We start from the raw sequence: 16,291 nt of genomic DNA on the forward strand, positions 1-16,291 counted from the left end.
TTCTATTTTTGTATCCTATTGAGTTTGGAGCTGAAGGACTGATGCAATGGTGGGATGTGAACCGATTCAATAGAGTTGATACCAGAAACCATTTCTTCTCACAGAGAAACCTAAATCTAGGAATCACAATCTAAAATTGTGATCTCTTGTTCTTTTGATGACCGTGCCATTTATAATTGAAGCTCACAGCTCCGGCTTTCATAAAGTTATCTCTTGTTCAACTTAAAGTCCTACCCTATGGCCTAGTTTTTACAGGTACAGCATGGAAACAGGCCCTTCGGCCCACCAGATCCACGCTGACCAGCAATTACTTCTACACCAGTTCTATCCGACACACTAGGGACAATTTACAGAAGCCAATTTACCTACAAACCCGCACGTCTTTGGGATGTGGGAGTGTTAAACTGAATTATTTTCCCCTCGATCTTTCCTCAGTAAATATACTGAAACAACACACCGTTCTTGCTTCAACAAGTTTATTTGTCACCCCGGGGGGACTTACTCTGGTCCACGACCTGTCACTCTCTTGGAGTTGCACGTGTTCCCCGGAGTAAGTGGTTTACAATAGGCATAATACAAGTATATAAGCAGTAGCAAGAAGAAACAAATTTGCGGCGTTTTCTTGGTCCTCCAATCATATCACAACACGGTGTGTGTGTAAAGGCAAAGGTCAACTTCCTCAAGACAAGTGACTCGCAAGCTCATGATCTCATTACCACCAGTGATCAGGTTAAATAACTCAAACAATTGAATCGCAAGCGCATGATCTCGTTATCACAGACATTGTTCCTCCAAATGAGTGACAGCTGCAACAGAACCTAGTATTTTCCCACTCACCACTGTAATTTTCCACCAACTTACACAGCAAAAACCAAACTCGTCAGGAGGAGCACCCGGGGGAAACCCACGAGGTCACAGGGAGAATGTGCAAACTCTGCATAGACAGCATCTGTAGTCAGGATTGACCTGGGTCTGTGGCTCTGTAAGGCAGCAATTCTACCGCTGTGCTGCCGAGTATTGAATTACCTCTAGATCCCAATGTTAACTTTCCTCTTCCTGTACCCCTGTAGAATGAGTTGCAATGTCATAATGTGGTTAAAATAGTATTATTTGCAGGTTATCATAAGGTTAGCACAAAGCAAAAAAAGAAATCCTCCAATCCTGGAGATACATCATAAAGCATAAAACCAAATTGAAATAGAGACAGAACGATGTAAAAATAAGAGGGACGACCAGCGCAAACTGCTGGAAAAAACCATGCAGACTGAACACATACCATAGGCTAAAATATAGTCAATATTTACTCAGGAAGTAAAAGTTGACAGAAGCAAATTTAAGATAAACAATAGAAACTTGAAAGTTGTGCTATTAATATTAAACTATCAAAGCAAAATACCTGTACTACAAATGATGAAGATCTTAATAATCAAAAAGTGCTGGGAATAGGGATCGTCAACAGTGTTAATGATTTAGATCAACGAGCGTTTGTCATTTGTGAGAATAGTTAGAGATAAAGCACGCGGTGGTGGGTGGGCTTGTGATAGAGTGATCATTGATCCGATGCATTAACTTGCAAACTCTGTATAGACAGCACCTGTAGTCAGGATTGGCTTGCATCTTTCTCTGCAAATTCTGCTTAATCTACTGAATGTTTCGGGCACTTTCATGAACTTTTTAGCTCAGATAATATTAAGAAGATGCTTTCTTGTAACTTCCTGACACAGGCAGCTTGCCTTAAATCTTTCAAAGCTGATACCCATTATTGCACCTCCTCTAACTTCATCTACTGCATTTGGTGCTCCCGATGTAGACTCCCTTGACATCAACGAGATCGACTGTAGACTAGATGACTGTTACTCTGAACATGTGCTCGGTAAGCCAAGGCTGCTGCATCTCCTGGTTGTTAACCATTTTACCTCTCCATTCCCATTCCCAAGCCAACATATCTGTCCTAGGCCTCCTCCATTGCCAGAATAAGGCCACACGCAAACTGGAGGGACTGGGATTACCGTTTGGGTAATTTACAACCCAATGGTATGAACACTGAAACCTCAAATGTTCGATAACTAACCAGCAATATTCTCCACTCTGCACCCTCCCCCCCCCCCCTCCCTCTTCCCTTTGCCCCATCAGGATGCACAGCTATTGTCCACTTTCCCGCCCACCTTTCCTCTCCCCCCCATCCCCTTCCAAATATATATCCCTTGCTCTGGCTTCAGATTTCCACCTCTTCTCCCCCCACAACCTTTTCACTTCTTTTCCTCTCTGGCCTTTGTCCATCTGGCAATCAAACCACCCTCGCCTGTATCCACTTCCTTTCTCCAGCCCCCATCTCTCTTCCAGCCTTCTCCCACCCTGCTCCAACCAGTCTGAAGCAGGGTCCTGCCTTTCCATGTCCTCCTATAGATGTTGCTTGACCCGCTTGACTCCAGTACTTTGTCATTTTTTACCCATTATTGAATATAACGCAGCAAAAATCTTGATAATGTCTTTGTCCCCTCCTTACCCTTGTCTCATTTGTGCCACACTCTTTATCCCCCTCGGACCAGAGAAAGATTGTTTGATTCCGTCCCTGCAATCCTATTCCTTCCACTGATAAATAATACCCTTTCATGAAAGGAGAGGATAATTCCTTAACTGTGTACAATGACTGACTTCCTATCCTGTGTTTTGCTTTCAATGATGGTAGCTTCTACTAAACATTGCTGGCAAATCTTCCAGGAAGTGTGAGGCCTGAACACTAATCAACACTAATGAACGCTGACCACACTGTCTTGCCTGGCAACAAGACTTCCTGTTTAACTGAATGATTAGAAACCATTTCCTTTGCTAACGTTTAATTAATACACTTTGTCTTCAAGTATTGTCCTTGGGTTTGTTCTTTGTATTTGTTTTAGAGCCCCTCTAGGGAACGTGGGCACAAAAACTAGACATCCATTAATGCATTTCTGAGAGATGAGAACGTTTGGATGAGGTTTTTGACAGAAGAGAGTGGGAAAAGCTGTTCCCAATGCCAGGCAAATTAGTAACCTCAGATTGTACAATGGGCAAAATACAGAGTTGGAAATGAGGGCACACATTCTGTGTAGTGAGATGTTAAGATCTGCAGTAGTTCTGCCACGAAAGTGGAAGCACGTTTAATAGTAACTTTCATAACAGAATTGAATGTATACTTGATGGGGAAATATTTCTCAGACTTGGGGACGGGAAGGTGGGGAATGTGACTAACTGAATGGCACTATCAAAGAGCTGACACTGGCATAATAAACAGTTGTCACCTATGCGTTGCTGTATACATATGGTATTAAATGTCAAAGGGAACCGCTCTTGTAATAATTTGCTGTGTTTTAGAGGCTGGCAGATTAAAACTTTACAGTGAAAAGTTCAGAACTTTAGCAGAAGGAAATGACTTGAGCTCGTGGACTTTTGCTCATTTTGACCAGGATATGTGTGAGTAAGCACTTCCTTAAGATACCAGTGTGAATAAACTTATCTGCAAGATATTTGCTCATGCAGCATCCTCAGTAAGATTAGCAACATGAACACTGAAGTTTATGAAACCACAACTATTTTTAATAAAAAGCAATCAGCTAACTCTTCAATGAGAAATAAATAATGTGTGTGCATCTACCATGACCTCAATGCATCTCAAAGTATCATAACGATAAAACATTTGACTCTAGAAATCGTGGACGCATTGGTGATCATTTTCCAATGTTCTATAGATTCAGGATCAGTTCCTGTGGATTGGAGGGTAGCTAATGTTATCCCACCTTTTAAGAAAGGCGGGAGAGAGAAAACAGGGAATTATAGACCAGCTAGCCTGACATCGATGGTGGGGAAGATGCTGGAGTCAATCATAAAAGATGAAATAGCGGCACATTTGGATAGTAGTAACAGGATCGGTCCGAGTCAGCATGGATTTATGAAGGGGAAATCATGCTTGACTAATCTTCTGGAATTTTTTGAGGATGTAACTAGGAACATGGACAAGGGAGAGCCAATGGATGTAGTGTACCTGGACTTTCAGAAAACATTTGATAAGGTCACACATAGAAGATTCGTGGGTAAAATTAGGGCACATGGTATTGGGGGTAGAGTGCTGCCATGGATAGAAAATTGGTTGGCAGACAGGAAACAAAGAGTAGGGATTAACGGGTCCCTTTCAGAATGGCAGGCAGTGACTAGTGGGGTACCGCAAGGCTCGGTGCTGGGAACGCAGCTATTTACAATATATTAATGATTTAGATGAAGGGATTACAAATAACATTAGCAAATTTGCAGACGACACACAGCTGGGTGGCAGTGTGAACTGTGAAGAGAATGCTATGAGAATGCAGGGTGACTTGGACAGGTTGGTTCAGTGGGCAGATGCATGGCAGATGCAGTTTAATGTGGATAAATGTGAGGTTATCCACTTCGGTAGCAAAAACAGGAAGGCAGATTATTATCTAAATGATGTCAAGTTGGGAAAAGGGGAAGTACAACGGGATCTGGGGGTCCATGTTCATCAGTCAATGAAAGTAAGCATGCAGGTACAGCAGGCATTGAAGAAAGCAAATGGCATGTTGGCCTGCATAACCAGAGGAGTTGAGTATAGAAGCAAAGAGGTCCTCCTGCAGTTGTACAGGGCCCTAGTGAGACCACATCTGGAGTATTGTGTGCAGTTTTGGTCTCCAAATTTGAGGAAGGACATTCTTGCTATTGAGAGAGTGCAGCATAGGTTCACAAGGTTAATTCCCGGGATGGCGGGACTGTGATATGCTGAGAGAATGGATGGCTAGGCTTGTATACTCTGGAATTTAGAAGGATGAGAGGGAATCTTATTGAAACATATAAGATTATTAAGGGTTTGGACACGCTAGAGGCAAGAAACATGTTCCCGATGTTGGAGGAGTCCAGAACTAGGGGCCACAGTTTAAGAATAAGGGGTAAGCCATTTAGAACGGAGATGAGGAAACACTTTTTCACACAGAGTTGTGAGTCTGTGGAATTCTCTGCCTCAGAAAGCGGTGGAGGCCGGTTCTCTGGATACTTTCAAGAGAGAGATGGATAAAGCTCTTAAAGATAGCGGAGTCAGGGAATATGGAGAGATGGCAGGAACGGGATACTGATTGTGGATGATCAGCCATGATCACATTGAATGGCGGTGCTGGCTCGATGGGCCGAATGGCCTACTCCTGCACCTATTGTCTATTGTTATAGTGTATAAAATACGGCAGCCAATTTGCTGTAGAGTTCTGGCACAGATATTAATACCCATTAGTTTTTTAGTTTAGTTTAGAGATACAGTGAGGAAACAGACCCTTAGGCCCACTGAGTCCGCACCGACCAGGGATCCCCGCACATTATGCTACCCTACACACACGAGGGACAATTTACATTGATACCAAGCCAATTAACCTACAAACCTGTATGCCTTTGGAGTGTGGGAGGAAACCATACATCTATGAGAAAACATACGCGGGAACATGCAAACACTATACAGACAGCACCCGTAGTCAGAATCGAACCCGGGTCTCTGGCACTGTAAGGCAGTAGCTCTACCACTGCGCCACCATGCCACCCATATTTGCCAGGATTCTATGGCTCAAATAAAAGCTAGAGAAAAAGTTTGCCGAGGCAGAAATTGGAAGAGGACGAAGCCATTCAGACCTTCAAGCCTGTTCTGCAACTGTTTATGCATGATCTGCGTGTGTCGAGGCTACATTTACCAGTCTCTGCTTCATATCTCTTCTCTTCCACTGAGATTAATCATTCACTGTGAACTGAATGCCACAATCACAGTAACAACTATCATTTGGTTTGTTCTGTAGGGTGATTAACGCAGGAAAAAGTCCCCTCAATGAAGATCAAGCTACCCGTGAAGTAGTAGTTGTGGAGAGTAAGAATCCAAAGAGCAACATGGAAGCCAAGGCGATCAACAAAGATGGTGAAAATGTAGACAAGGTAAAAGACAGTGTTCAATTTCAATCTATCTGGCTATGTCACCATATAAAACTCTAAATACAGTGCCCTCCATTGTGTTTGGGACAAAGACCCAGCATTTATTTATTTGCCTCTGTACTCCACAATTTGAGATTTGTATTAGAAAAAAATCATATGTGGTTAAAGTGCACATTGTCAGATTTTAATAAAGGCAATTTTTACACATTTTGGTTTCACCATGTAGAAATTACAGCTGTGTTTATTCATTGTCCCCCCATTTCAGGACACCATAATGTATGGGACACAGCAATGTCATGTAAATGAAAGTAGTCATGTTTAGTATTTTGTTGCATATCCTTTGCATGCAATGACTGCTTGAAGGACTATGTATAAACACAGCTGTAATTTCTACATGGTGAAACCAAAATGTATAAAAATGGCCTTTAATAAAATCTGGCAATGTGCACTTTAACCACATGTGATTTTTTTCTATTACAAATCTTAAATTGTAGCACATAAATAAATGATGGGTCTTTGTCCCAAACATTATGGAGGGCACTGTAGAACAAATGAATGAAAGATATGCAAAAAAGTAACGATGATTAAGGAAACGGTCGATTGTTGGCTGTGGGTTATGTGATAATGCGTTATACAGGCAATGAAACTCAACAGAATGACAGTGAAACTAGTACAACGACTAGGGTGAGGGCGGGTCGGAGACATAGAGGGAATGCAAGGGTTATGAAGTTGGAGAAATCAGTAATCATACCACTGGGTTGTAAGCTGCTCAAGCGATATATGGGTGCTGTTCCTCCAATTTGCATTGGGCCTCCCTCTGACAATGGAGATGGCGGGGATAGAAAGATCAGTGTGGGAATGGGAAGTAGAGTTAAAGTGTTTGGCAACTGGGAGATCACGTAGGCCAAGGTGCACTGAGCATCATGTTGAGTCATTGCCTGTATAATTCGTTATCACCAAGCACACAGCCCACAAGGGGCCGTTTCCTTGATCGTTACATTTTTGCATATCTTTCATTCATTTGTTCTATATGTCTCTATATCACCGTCTATATCTCTCATTTCCCTTTCCCCGACACTCAGTCTGAAGAAGGGTCTCGGCCCGAAACGTCACCTTTTCCTTTTCTCTCCAGAGATGTTGCCTGACCTACTGACTTACTCCAGCATTTTGTGTCCATGGAGGAACGGACCTTTGCTGTATACCCTAAGCTGTTCTGTTTCATCATTGTCTATTTTTCAGGAAGGGAAGGGATTTACGTTCCATTACTGGGCATTGTTCGATGGCCATGCGGGCACTGGTGCCGCGGTGATTGCCTCGAGACTACTTCACCTCCACATCTGTGAACAGCTGCGCGACATTGCCGACATCCTGCGGGACTGTGATGTACCTCCCCCGATCTGCCTCTCCAGCGAGGCCGAGACAGTAACCGCAGATGGTACAAAGAGCCCTGCACATGAGGGGGACTGGCAACCCCCCACTGACAACGAGTCACGGTTCCTGCTGGAGAAGGAAATCTCACACCAGTGCCTGATTGTTGGTGCAATAGAAAACGCCTTCAAGCAGATGGTGAGTTGTGGGACCATAACGCTTCCACCCACACTGGGCCTGGGAGCTCTTTCATTTTCTAGGCAGCTCCCAAGTGTATCTTCTGAACATCACTGTTACGTTCAAAGAGTTACAGGATTGAGGATTTAAGTCCAGATCCAGAGTGCATTTTTTTTAAACATTTGTTTATTTGTAAGATGTGGGCATTGCTGGCAAAACCAGGTCTCACTCCTAAACGCCCTACAATAATTGACTTTCTAAGCCATTTCAATGGGTAATTAAGAGATATTAGAACTGTTGTTTGTCTGGATTCACAGATACTCCTACCAGAAGGACAATAATGAACCAGATGGATTTTTTAAATCATACAGCAGTTTCATATTTGCTTTTTATTCCAGATTAATTTAATTAGCTAATTGAATTTGCCAGTTATAGTAGTGGATATGAACCTGTAGATCTGATTAATGGGTATCTGTACATGATGTGGCATGGTAGAATAACCTGGTAGGTTAAGTTACTGCACCAGAACTAACAACCAAAGAACCACTGCATTGGGATGTGAAGAAATTGAAACTGAAAACCAATGTAGCTTCTCAGGGGAAGTTGGGACTGGGGAATTTGAGTAAGACTGAATATTAATGTCCAGATAGAAAGGATTTGGGACAAGGCCAAAGGGGGTTAAATCTGATGAGGCTGCTTGCATGTACAGAAACTGATACAACCCATTAAGTGAGAATCAAATAGAAAACTCCAGATGCGGGAAATCTGAAATAAAAACAGAGAGTCGGAGAAAGGCGAACGAAAGATGTAGGTGGAATCCACCATTCCTTGATCATCATTGCTTTTTGTATATCTTTCATAGCTTTGTTCTATAACCAACCACTTCTGACAAAGGCAATGGCTATCTGAAGTTGTTGAGAACTGCAGTTTCCTAAACTGAAGACGAGGTGCTGCTGTATGGGCTTTTACTGGGCCTCATTGAAATAGTAAAGATAGATTCAGAGTGCGAGAGGGATAGAGAATTAAAGTGCCAGGTTGCTGGAAAGTCAGCTTCACTCTTATGGAATTAATGGAGATGTTCTGCAAAGTAGTGGACCCAATCTGCATTTGGTTTCACTAGTGTGGAGGAGGCTGCATCATGAGTAATCTATGTAATGTGTTAGATTGGAAAAAGTGCATGTAAATAATAGTTTCATCTTGAAACACCGAGTCTTTTGGTAATGGAAAAGGATGAGACACAAGGGCAGAATTTGCATCTCTTACAGTTGCATGGGAAAGTGCCAGGGAAAGAGGAATGGTTGGTGGCCATGGAAGAGGGATTCAGGAAGCGATGTGGGGACTGGTCCCTTTGGAATGCTGCAAGAGGGAAGATATGTCTGCAAATGCAATCTTGTCAATGGTTGTAAAAAGTTGAGAGGATGATGGTGAATGTAGAGGAATGAAAAGAGAAGACGAGTGTGTTATCCTTGGCGGAGCCAATAGACATAGACAATAGGTGCAGGAGTAGGCCATTTGGCCCTTCGAGCCAGCACCGCCATTCAATGTGATCATGGCTGATCATCCCCAATCAGTACCCTGTTCCTGCCTTCTCCCCATATCCCCTGTCTCCGCTATTTTTAAGCCCTATGTAGCTCTCTCTTAAAAGCATCCAGAGAACCTGCCTCCACCGCCCGGTGAGGCAGAGAATTCCACAGACTTATTTTTGTTTGTTTAGTTTAGTGTGGTATCTATTGAATACGGTGTTTATAAAACTGTCGTGCTGCCGCAAGTGAGACTGTCAATGTTCTGTTTCAGTACACGTCACAATTAAACACTTATGTGTAGGAAGAAACTGCAGATGCTGGGTTTACACCGAAGATAGACACAAAATGATGGAGCAACTCAGAGGGACAGGCAGCATCTCTGGAGAGAAGGAATGGGTGACGTTGCGATTCGAGACTCTTCGTCAGACCGAAGAAGTGTGGTGACCCGAAACGTCGCCCATTCCTTCTCTCCAGAGATGCTGCCAGTCCCGCTGAGTTACTCCAGCACTTTGTGACAATTAAACGCTCTTGACAATTGTTACAGAAGTGGCTCTGCCTCACAGCATACTTCAGTGGCTGTGAAGTGATTTTGGGGGCCTCCAGATTGTGAATGAGATAATAGAAATGCAAGTCTTTGTTCTTTTCACATAATGATGATGCTGTTTATTATGAGCGACATCTCTATGTACTAAAGAGAGGGGGATGAGCTAGCATCCACGAAGAAAGAGAACATTAAAGTCCTTTACATGCTCTGATGCTTATAGGAGGGATTTGCTAGTTGGGGGTATAGCACCTGGGGTCTTGGCTGCCACAGTTGTGCATGGTCTGAGGAATGGACTTCTTTGTGTTGCAGGACAAACAGATTGAAAGGGAACGAAGCTCCTACTGCATTCTGGGCGGTTGCTGTGCTCTGGCAGTTATCTACCTTCTGGGAAAGATTTACGTGGCAAATGCAGGTGACAGCAGGTACAAGGGCTATTATAAACCTATTATACACCTATAATAAACCTACTGACTCCCACAGCTGTCTAGACAACATTCCTTCCCCCCCTCCCCCACCACCTCTCACAAAGACTCTATCCCCCCTACTCCCAATTCCTCCATCTACGCCGCATCTGCACCCTAGATGCGATGTCCCATACCAGGATATCGGAGATGTCCTCATTCTTTAGGGAACGAGGTTCCCCTCTTCCAACATAGATTGTAATTGTATTGTAATCAATTTTTAGCCAAGTATATAAAAACATAAAGGAATTTGATTTGCTATGCAGTCATACCAAAAAACCAACAAAACACACAACTATATAAAAGTTAACATAAACATCCACCACAGCGGCTCCCCCACATTTCTCACTGATGGAAGGCAAAAAAGTCCATCCTTCTTCCTCTTTATTCACCCGCGGTCGGGGCAGTCGAACCATCCGTCGGGGGGATCGAAGCTCCAGCATCTGGCGGTCGCCCCCCGCGTTGGGACGATCGAAAGTCCCACGGCTTGGTGCTCCCAAAATCAGTCTCTGACCAGAGACCGCGGGCTCCATGATGTTAAGTTCGCACGCATCCACGGTTGGAGCTCCGAGGTCGATCCCTGGCAAAGAGATCGCGGGCTCCGCGATGGTAAGTCCGCAGGCGACCATGGTGGAGCTCTCAAAACCGGTCTCCAGCAAAGGCCACCAACTCCTCAATGTTAGGCTGCAGTGTGGACGGAGATACGAGACGGAAAAAAATCGCATCTCCGTCGAGGTAAGAGATTAGAAAAAGTTTCCCCCTACCCCCCCCCTCCCTCCCCCCACACATAAAACAAGCTAAAGAACTCTAAAAATATACATTTAACACATACAATTAAAATACAAAGAAGGAAAGGGACAGACAGACTGTTGGCGAGGCAGCCATTGCTGGCGCCACCCGGTGGTCACGTTCGCAGTCAGGGGCAGAGTGTGAGATCATTCCATTTGTGCGATGTCTCTGAGAGCATTGCAGGGAACTGTTCCATAATGTCTTAAAAATGCTTATCATTTGGCATCGCTGAGAAGCATTACCAGTATTAAACTTGGATGTGCTGCCAGATAAATTAATTAGTTAAAATGTAGAAACAAGGAACGGCAGATACTGGTTTACAAAATAAAGTGCTGGAGTAACTCATTGGGTCAGGCAGTATCTTTGGAGAACATGGATAGGTGATATTTCAGGTTGGGACCCTTCTTCAGATAATTAGTTACCCCCACTGTTCAAGCCTCCACCTACTCACACCCCTGCCCCATCATTACTTCCCTTTATCTCAGAATGTCTCCCTCAATGGCATAGTCAATAGTCCCATCGTCTTGAGCGTTGAACCTGCTATTTTTGCCTCCCTTCGCAATGAATCTGGCAACCTCTATTGCACTCCCCAACTGTGACGCCATACACAGCGTAGACCTTTTCCTTCTACCAATAACCCCAGCGTCAAAAGTGAGCACCTGGTGATATGTTTTTACAGCCATTCATGGACAATAGCTTGGGCCTCCAGATTTCATGGGATTGCCATTGACTGCATACTTCGACACTGCCCTCTCGCTATGACTCGTGACTGAACCCATTCGTAGAACGGTAGTATATTTAGGAAAACTATTTTAAGGGACTTAAACATCTTCATCAAATATCTTTAAGCAAATAGATAGAGGAAATACAGAGATATCCGATTGAAAAACTTTTAAAGTCGCTGGTGCCGTGTAGGAAATCAGCAGCTTATTTGGACACAGGAAGCTCAGAGGCCAGTATCTCTCTTTATCTAAGATAGTCAGAGATTGTATGCAATGATAACTCGTGTATCATGACTCATGACTCGGGGACTTTCCACTCTAAACTTATTGCAACACTTAGAGCAGTTGGTCACATGATACAACCGTTGTTGTACATAACACATTACAGTTTGGATGTAATGTCCCTGGACTTGTTCAAAATAATTCAAGGGGCACTTTTACATCCAACTGAGGTAGCAGATGGAAATGTCTTAAATACCTCTCTGGAACAAAAGCACTTCTAGCAGAGCAGCACCCCTCAATTGCACTGTAATACTCAGGTCTCTAGAGTGGGACTTGAACTCATAAATTGCCTGACTCTGAGGCAATAATGCTATCAACTTTGAAACATTGTCGATGTCCTTTATGTGGCAACTGTTTGCATACCTGTGGTCTGCAGGCAAGGAATGTCACTGTGACTTGTCACATGGACAATAAAGTATTCATTCAACTAAACCCTCAGCTGACATGACACATAAAGTCTTTCTGTTCCAACCAGCTTATCACCCACAATATGACGCTACGGTATGTACTGTACACAACCCACCCAAACCAAAACATGGGATCGTAATAAGGCAGACAAAAATGTTGGAGAAACTCAGCGGGTGTGGCAGCATCTATGCAGCGAAGAAAATAGGCAACGTTTTGGGTCGAGACCCTTCTTCAGACTGCTGTGAGGTTGGGGGGGTGGGAGGAAGAAAGGAAGAGGTGAAGCCAGAGGGCTGAGGGAGAGCTGAGAAGGGGAGGAGAAAGTAAGGACTACTTGAAATGAGAGGGGTCAATGTTCATACCGCTAGGGTGCAGACTGTCCAAGCGGAATATGAGGTGCTGCTCCTCCAATTTACGGTGGTCCTCACTCTGGCCATGGAGGAGGCCCAGGACAGAAAGGTCGGCTTCGGAATGGAAGGGGGAGTTGAAGTGCTGAGCCACCGGGAGATCAGGTTGGTTATTGCGAACCGAGCGGAGGTGTTCAGCGAAGCGATCGCCAAACCTACGCTTGGTCTCACCGCTGTAGAGCAACTGACATGTAGAGCAGCGGATGCAATAGATGAGGTTGGAGGAGGTGCAGGTGAACCTCTGCCGCACCTAGAAAGACTGCTTGGGTCCTTGAATGGAGTCAAGGGGAAAGGTAAAGCGACAAGTGTAGGATCGTAATAAGGGTTCGGCCTGAAACATCGCCTATCCATGTTCTCCAGGGATGCTGCCTAACCTGCTGAGTTACTCCAGCCTTTTGTATCATTTTTTAAAACGAAAAGGCAAAGTGAAAACCAAGTAAAATCTCTAGTGTGGTAAATTGTTCTTCTTTCCACCCATTCCTCCCATCAATTTTAAAAAACTAGCACAGTTGTACCCTCTGGACTTACTTTAAAACCTGTGCCCTCTGGCCTTCTTCTTATTGAGTCCACACACAAGATTAGAAGTTGTTCAGCCAGAGCTGAACGCACTTCTCGGCATCTGTACAATGGTGTCCGTCTTGTGCTTCTTGTGCGTGGTGATGGAAAGATTGGTGGAAACAGGGCCACGACATGAACGCTCTCTCCTTGACCCCCCTCTGGTTATTAGCCCTTTAGCCTTTGGAAAGAACTTCTCTTAATTTACCCTGTCTCCACACTTAATGTGCCTAATTACCTTTATCAAATGTGAAAAGTGTTTTTGTTTTTAATTCCAGAGCTATTCTAATCCGCAATGGAGAAATTATCCCGCTGTCTAATGAATTCACCCCGGAATCCGAGCGGCAGAGATTGCAGTATTTAGTAAGGAAATATTTCCTACCTTGTCTTCTTGGCCTCCATATAAATCTATTTTTTTAAATCTTAGACACTTTGATGTATGTGTTAGCGTGACAAGGGACACTGAAGCCACCCCGTCCATTCTCTTCCATGCACGTGCTCTACTCCAGCTTGTTGCTGGGCAGCCAGATTACCCTGGCTCCAGGATTCAGTTGGTCTACAACTCATTGAGGGTGTTGGCCACTGTGTTACCATCAACACTGGAATAGTCTCCATGAGCTCTGGTTAAATGTGGAAGGATAATGGGTTAAGTCAATAGGTATAGACTAAAGATGGATGCATGTAGCTGGGGTAACTCAGCGGGGTCAGACATCACCTCTGGAGAAAAGGAATGGGTGACGTTTCGGCCACCTATTCCTTTTCTCCAGAGATGCAGTCTGATCCCGTTGAGTTACTCCAGCTACTTGTGTCTATCTTCAGTTTAAATCAGCATCTGCAGTTCCTTCCAACACAAGGTATAGACTCGGTTGACTTCCATCACTGTCCACTCCAATATAAAGCCATTCTTACAGAAGTGGCAACTATCTAACTTGGCACAATTTTTTACTTTAGTTTAGTTTAGAGATGCAGCGCGGAAACAGGCCCCTTCGGCCCACCGGCTCCACGCCGACCAGCGATCCCCACACATTAACACTAACTTATACTCACTCGGGACAATTTTTACCTTTACCAAGCCGATTACATACCTGGACATCTTTACATCTGGGGATAAATCTCAGTGTCTAGTCATCCCATTAATCTGTTCCCCTATTCTTAGTCTAGATGACTGCTGGTTTTGTGCAAGCCATGTACAACTACAAATGTTCTCACCATTTAATGTACCCTTCAACCACTGTACTCAAGATTGGCTTACTGTCCTCCATTTTAACAACTCTCATTGTTATTTTCAATCCACTCCTCCCCTCCTCCCAAACCTTCTCATGACACCCCTTATCTCTGTAAAATACATAGATCTCCAACCTTCTGACATCTCTGCTCTGTTCCTGACGTCTGTGACATATTTAATGTTTTTCACTGCACCCTCAGACACCAAGACCTCCCTAAATATCTTCATCTTTTGAATTCTTAAAAATTATTCTTGAAACATGTCTTTCATCACCTGTCCTGATTGCTCAGTGAGAAGCCTTGTCTAATAATAATCCTGTGAGACAAGTTGGAACATTTTACTAGCTGTATTAATCCAGGTTGTTTTTGTTCAGGGATATTTACAGCCACATCTTCTTGGAAATGAGTTCACGCGCTTGGAATTTCCGAGGAGGATTCAGCACAGGGAAATTGGACGCAAAATGTTGTTCCGCGATTATAGCATGACTGGCTGGTGAGAATCAACAAACAATAATATTTCAACTAATTTTACAGGATTTGAATGTGGCTAGCAAGAGCATCCTGTACTATTCTTCCTTAATTGACCTTAAGAGGGTGGTAGAGGGCATTGAACTGACACAAATTTCCTGACTGATGAGAGGAGGATTGGGTGGGTAGGAGAATGGCTTTGTGAGCAGTTTTGGACACGTGGGCATTCGGATTGAATCGAAAATTGTTTTTCCATGTAAAGAACTCCGGAAATAGGTCTAAGTAATAATTCTTCCAGAGATCTGGCACAGTCAAAATGGGATGAATGTTGCTGCATTCCACCATGTCTATGAAGAATTATTGATTTGTCCAACTCAAGACTTGAGCTTTTTGAAGTAGGGTCTCGACCCAAAATGTCACCCATTCCTTCTCTCCAGGGATGCTGCCTGTCCCAGCATTTTGTGTCTATCTTCGATTTAAACCAGCATCAGCAGTTCCTTCCTGCACACTTAAGCATTTAGTTTAGAGATACAGTGCGGAAACAGGCCCACTGAGTCCAATTCGGCCAGCGATCTAACACTACCTCAATCCTAAACACACTTGGGACAATTAACAATTTTTACCAAAGTAAATTAACCTACACACCTGTACGGCTTTGGAGTGCGGGAGGAAACCAGAGCACCCGGAAAAAACCCACGCGGTCCAGGGACAACGTACAAACTCCATACAGACAGCACCCATAGTCAGGATCGAACCTGGGTCTCTGGCGCTGTAATGCATCAACGCTACCGGTGCGCCACCGTGCCGCACCTTTAAGAGAGGCAAATTAATATTTTCTGATCTGATAAATGTTACAGCATCCCTTCTTCTTTCTGTAGGGCATACAAGACTATCGAAGAGGATGACTTGAAGTTCCCATTGGTGTATGGTGAAGGCAAAAAGGTAATTGAAGGTTGTTAAAAAATACAACTGAAAGCCGGCTTTGAAAACTCTCGATTTAAAGTTTGCAATCCTGGAGCGAGCATTGCAAAATTTCTGGTGCTTGAAAGAATCAAAGAGACTTCATTGTGTAGACATTTCTCGAGTTATACAGCACTGAAACAGGTCCTTCAACCCATGCTGACCATCCAGCACCAGTCTATACAAAACCCATCGGCCAAATGTGAGTGTTGCTATATGGGAAAAACCAATTTATCTCACATGAAATTCAAAAACTTCAAACACAATTAAGCCAATTGTCTTTCTTACAGTTTGGCTTTCTTCCCAACCAATTGTTCAAGCGCTTTTGATTGCAACATGCGTCTTAATTTAGTTCAACAAAGAAACTGACAAGTTACTAAAGAACCTAAAAAATGGGTACAGAAATAGCATCTGGCAACAGGATACGTTGAGAAGATTGTTAAAAAGACACATTTGCCAG

At 43.6% G+C, this 16,291-nt stretch overlaps 1 protein-coding gene across 1 annotated transcript in view; it reads left to right on the forward strand.

Annotated features, from left to right (window-relative positions):
* LOC116986714 (protein phosphatase 1H-like) overlaps positions 1–16,291 on the forward strand; it is a 48,313-nt gene that overhangs the window by 19,420 nt on the left and 12,602 nt on the right. The window contains exons 2-7 of the mRNA XM_033042310.1: positions 5,817–5,949; positions 7,186–7,512; positions 9,868–9,980; positions 13,458–13,542; positions 14,778–14,896; positions 15,750–15,813. Coding sequence (XP_032898201.1) covers positions 5,817–5,949; positions 7,186–7,512; positions 9,868–9,980; positions 13,458–13,542; positions 14,778–14,896; positions 15,750–15,813 — 841 coding nt within the window. The remainder of the gene's footprint in view (positions 1–5,816; positions 5,950–7,185; positions 7,513–9,867; positions 9,981–13,457; positions 13,543–14,777; positions 14,897–15,749; positions 15,814–16,291) is intronic.

This window comes from Amblyraja radiata, chromosome 24 (genome assembly GCF_010909765.2).
Source record: "Amblyraja radiata isolate CabotCenter1 chromosome 24, sAmbRad1.1.pri, whole genome shotgun sequence".
In the NCBI taxonomy this organism is placed as follows: Eukaryota; Metazoa; Chordata; class Chondrichthyes; order Rajiformes; family Rajidae; genus Amblyraja; species Amblyraja radiata.